The 5000-nt window shown below is 41.0% G+C and overlaps 1 protein-coding gene across 1 annotated transcript; it reads left to right on the forward strand.

Annotated features, from left to right (window-relative positions):
- The first annotated feature begins 585 nt into the window (after positions 1-585).
- On the forward strand, positions 586-1278 carry LOC138037354 (uncharacterized). Its single transcript, XM_068883294.1, has one exon. It carries the CDS (start codon positions 586-588, stop codon positions 1276-1278), a length of 693 nt encoding a protein of 230 aa, XP_068739395.1.
- Positions 1279-5000: the final 3722 nt, after the last annotated feature.

Genomic DNA, 5000 nt, shown 5'->3' on the forward strand with positions numbered 1-5000 from the left:
ATTACCCCCTGATTTGTCGCCGCGGATAAAAGGGAAATGTAGTTGCTGTTACGACGGTACGTTGTCACATCGAACGGCAATTTTCTCAATGCCATTGTCAGTGTCTGTTGCTCAAGTTAAGCGGCAGTCAGTGGTTGCCGAAGGGTAGAAAATAACCCTTTACTACGACTGAGCGTATGTTGGAACCCCGCGGCCCGGTGCTAATCAAACCGTGAGCCACAGTAGAACCCCGCTAACTCGACTTCCAAGGGAAGACATTTGATTGCCCCGCAGTAATTTTTCCTAAAGGCAAAATCCAGAGTAGGCATCGTTGTAGCTTGCGCGTATATAGAGTTACATATAAGCGTTAATATTTTCAATTCATCCAGTAGAAGAATAATTAACTCGAGTAGATTTAAATCGTTATCTGGCCAGGAACTAAAATTGAGAATGTTTCATAAGCAACACAACGTTGAGACCATATCTCACGGTCTTCTTCAGGCAATTGACAACTTGTCACGTGACAAAAGTGCCACGTGACAAGCGGCTACCAATCAGCCTCACTGTCCACGTATGTGACAATGAGTGTCTGAGTCGCGCACACCTATGACGGTTGACCAAATCGTTGAACTAATCGATATTTGCCTCAAAACCACGTATTTCTCCTTCATGGGTATTTTTTTCAAACAACAAGATGGATGCGCTATGGGCTCTCCGGTTTCCCCGATTGTAGCAAACTTATGCATGGAGACGTTTGAGATTAATGCTTTGGATAGCTATAGTGGCACTCGTCCAAAGCTGTGGTTACGTTATGTGGACGATACTTTTCCGGTACTTGAGAGGGAAGAAACTGATCAATTTTTGCAACACCTCAACAGTCTTGATCCTACCATCAAGTTTACACAAGAGAATCTCACGAGTAATTCCTTACCGTTCCTTGATTGCCTCGTCACTGTCAATGAAGATGGCTCACTGTCTACATCTGTATACCGTAAACCAACTCATACGGATCAATATTTGCAGTTCGATTCACATCACCTTTTGGTTCATAAACTCGGGGTCATCAGGATCCTGGAGCACAGAGCTAACGTAGTCATCAGTGAAACAGCTGAGCGGGAAAAGGAAAAAGCACGTATTAAAAGCTCTCTACGCAAATGTGGTTACCCAGAGTGGGCCTTCCAGAAGGCGGGTGCAAGGAAAAGACAGACTAACAACACAGGGACAGGGACAGACAACAAGAGCGAACATTACGATCCCTTATGTAGCAGGTATTTCAGAGAAAATCAAGAATGCTTTTAAGGCCCACGGCATCTCTACTTGTTACAAGCATTGGAACACCCTGAGACAAAAGCTAGTTCGGACAGTGTGCCCAAAGCGAAACGGGCTAATACAGTGTATGGAGTAAAGTGTGGAAACAAGGATTATCAGGAACGCTACGTGGGGGAGACTCAGCAGTCTCTTGGCGCAAGAATGAACCAGCATCGAAGACCAAGCTTTAATCCAGCGCAGACCTCAGCGGTGTATACACATTTGAATTTCACTGGTCACGCATTTACTCTGACGGACGTGGTGGTCTTGGACAGAGAAGATCACTGGCACAGGAGAGGAGTTAAAGAGGCCATTTGGGAGAGAGTTGAAAACCCCTTTCTCAATAGGAAGGGAGGGCTCAGACACTCATTGTCACATACGTGGGACAGTACAGTGAGGCTGATTTGTAGCCGCTTGTCACGTGGCACTTCTGTCACGTGACAAGTTGTCAGTTGCCTGAAGAAGACCGTGAGATATGGTCGCAACGTTGTGTTGCTTATGAAACATTCTCAATTTTAGTTCCAGATAACGATTTACTGAAATCTGCTCGAGTTAATAGAGTTACATATGTAGTGTGTATTACCAGGAAAAATCTCAGTCGACTTGAAAGCTGCAAGCGCGGACTGAATAATCGTGAAATGATGACGTTTTCACACCAAATGCCCGCAAGTACGTCTTAGGGAATGATGACGTAGTGGAGAATAGCCCAAGAACGAGAGATCACGTGAACATAATTGTAGAAAAACATCTTGCCATTTGTCACGGCGCGTCATATGCTTATACACGCGTAGTATCAACGCCAGTAGCGATAGCTGCTCGCAGTAACAGTTAAGGTGTGTCGGTGTAGTGCTTCTTACGTCGTTTGAGCTTAATTTTTTTGTGAGAGGGATCGAAGTAATCGATTATATTTTACCCGAATTGTTCAACGAGAACAAGATACCTATAGGGGCGTATCCGTGGGCTGCATAAAGTTACAGCTAACAACAACTAAGGGTAATGACGAGAGTTTACCAGAAAGATGAATCTGTAATTTAACTAGCAGGTACTTGTCGTAAAAAACAGAACTAGAGGATATTTCTTCATGTTATATACCTAGACTTTCACTCAACAGAATGAGCACTGTGATTGGTTGATCCTTGATCACGTGCCCCTGATGAAATTCAAATGTATTCCGACCGGGATACAATTCTGGTCCCTTGAGCAAAATAACTACTGGGTTGCTAAACCCAGTCGGAATCTGCGTTTCATTTCTCCGTAGTTTTTTTTCCCGTGTCATGAAAAGTCTTGCCTGTCACTCCCCTGCTAAGTGGTGTCTTTGTGCATAGAGTCTTCTGTGCGTATTTTGTTAGGTTTGAGGGGGGTGGGGTAATGCGTAGATTTCTCCGGTGCACACGGGAGGACATTTAATTATTAACCTGGAATGGCATCGAAAGCCATTGTAACGCGAATGGCGTTTTAGTGCATCGTTAAACAAAATATAGTTTCATTTTTCGCCGTTGGATATCAAGTAAGCTTTGTTTCTCATATTTTACTAACTTGGTATTATATACAACACTGAAGTCAAACGGCAATTCTTTAATGGATTTAACGAACATTGAAGGAATCGAACTTCTTGAATGAATCACTATGTTTACTGAAGTCGCATCTAAGTTCTCTAACAAGTTACATTCATTTTGTAACTCACCTCTGCAAAGGTAAAAAAAATGGAGATGTGACAGTGAAAAATTATTTGAATGAAAGCTTGTTGTCTCCTTTGTGCTTTATTATTTACGGTCAAGATTCTTTCGAAAAGGGTTTGATGTGAACTGTCAGAAATTTATTTACTAATAATTGCATATGCATTGTGTCACCGATTGTGTCTCGTCTGCACGCACGCAATTGAAATAGGAAGGGTTTTTTGCCGCTTACAGCAAATGTTTTGTTTGTTTCAATAAATGTTTCCCTGGAAAAGATTTCTGTGAAATTTCCATCTTTTGTAAATGTATCATGTGTAATTTTCGAGCTTAACAAATTTACATAGGTGTGTCGAAATGTGATACGAGGAGGATTTTTGTGGTAGTGAACTGTAAGCAGCGCATAAGTCACGAAAATAAACAGGTCTGTTGGAAGCGTGCTTGAGTTTCAACAAAATGAGCCCCAAAATCGGCAAAAAATTGTGACGCTGATGAATAATAAAGTAGCTGCTATTCCTTGTCTTGGAGAGTAAATTTTTGACTTTGCAAAAACAATGGTCAACCTCACGAGTTGGGTGATTCTGATCTTTATGCTGAATTCGCACATTTCTTGTCAAACTTTATAACACTTGAAAGAAAAAGAAAACTAACAAAAACAAAACCCGGTATCTCGGTATCTTGCCATCATTTGACATAGATGCTTCACTGTTTAGCAAGTAAACAAGCCGCGGTAACTTGATCACGGCGCCCGCTGAATTCGACGTCACTTTCGATTTTGCGATTTACAATAACAAAATTCAACGTAGCAAAAACCTCCCAAAATGTTTTTCGCTGATGGTAACTTTTTATATTCGTGGTTCAAAATTAATGTTGTTTTCATGTAGTAAATTTGTTACTAATGGCAAAATATTTTATTCTTGATCAACCGTCCTGAAAACTTCCTTCTGCTCTTCCTAAAAACTGTGTATCAATATTTATTTACTTTTGCATCAATATTTGTTTTGCATAAGGCAAGCTAACAAAATCTGTACCTTGCTTGGTTCGCATTTGTTAGCGTTAAAATAGAATTTTCGGTCCTATGCTTCTGTTACGAATTGGTATATTCAGTTAGGTCGCCCATCCAGATACTAACGCCGCCGGATAGGAATGAACTTGAATGAACTTTTCTATTACAAAGCTGAAAAGAAGTTGCGAGGGAACTTTAAAATGATCAACATGTCAGCCCAGAAGCCAATGTTTCTCGATTCCCTTTTATTTTCTTCAATCTCTCTGGGTTCAGTACTTTGCTAGTAACCACATGTCTTCTCAGGGGGCTATTTATCGAAGACTTCTACCATTACTGGCACTACAATATACAATACCAAAACAATATCGTGTACTTTTAGAGCTACATATTACGCAAAGACAACTTGAATCTCCTGGAAGACAAAACGCAGCTCAGTTGACAATATGGAATAAAGCGCTGTGTTACTTCAGTACCATACGTAAGCAATGCGTGTCTATTTTTTCAAAACATGACAGGAATTTCTTCTTTCTGACAAATGATTAATAGGCCGGTAGCCCCAGGTTTTTAACCTCAGAAAAAGATTTGTTTCGTCGTATGAACGTGTGAGCCAAAGGGCCTCTGCTGGTACGACTTCCGGGTAACCCCTTAAATAGTCTTAATGACCGCCGACTTGAAAAAAATTGCCTGGAACGCTGCAGTTTAATACCACCCAACTCAGTCCCTTCGTACGACAGGCAACCCAGTGTACGCTCATGGAGCGTCTAGTTAGTTTTGTTTTCCCTCGACTTTGAATTAAGCATCAGGACTCTCGGGAAAACAAAACGAACTGTTTGCCTCTGGACCATACATTAAGTGTATATTATCACTGCTGCTAAATTTGCAAATGGAAACAATCAGCACAGCAATACGATCATAATTTACTATTACTAAAACTTTTTGAGGAAATGCCAGGATAAAAAGGTGAGATTTCGTTAGAATACTGACTGGAGATCGGCCGCTTCGTTTGTGTATAAACTATTAAAAGTAGATTACTA

Source organism: Montipora capricornis, chromosome 2 (assembly GCF_036669925.1).
Source record: "Montipora capricornis isolate CH-2021 chromosome 2, ASM3666992v2, whole genome shotgun sequence".
Lineage (NCBI taxonomy): Eukaryota > Metazoa > Cnidaria > Anthozoa > Scleractinia > Acroporidae > Montipora > Montipora capricornis.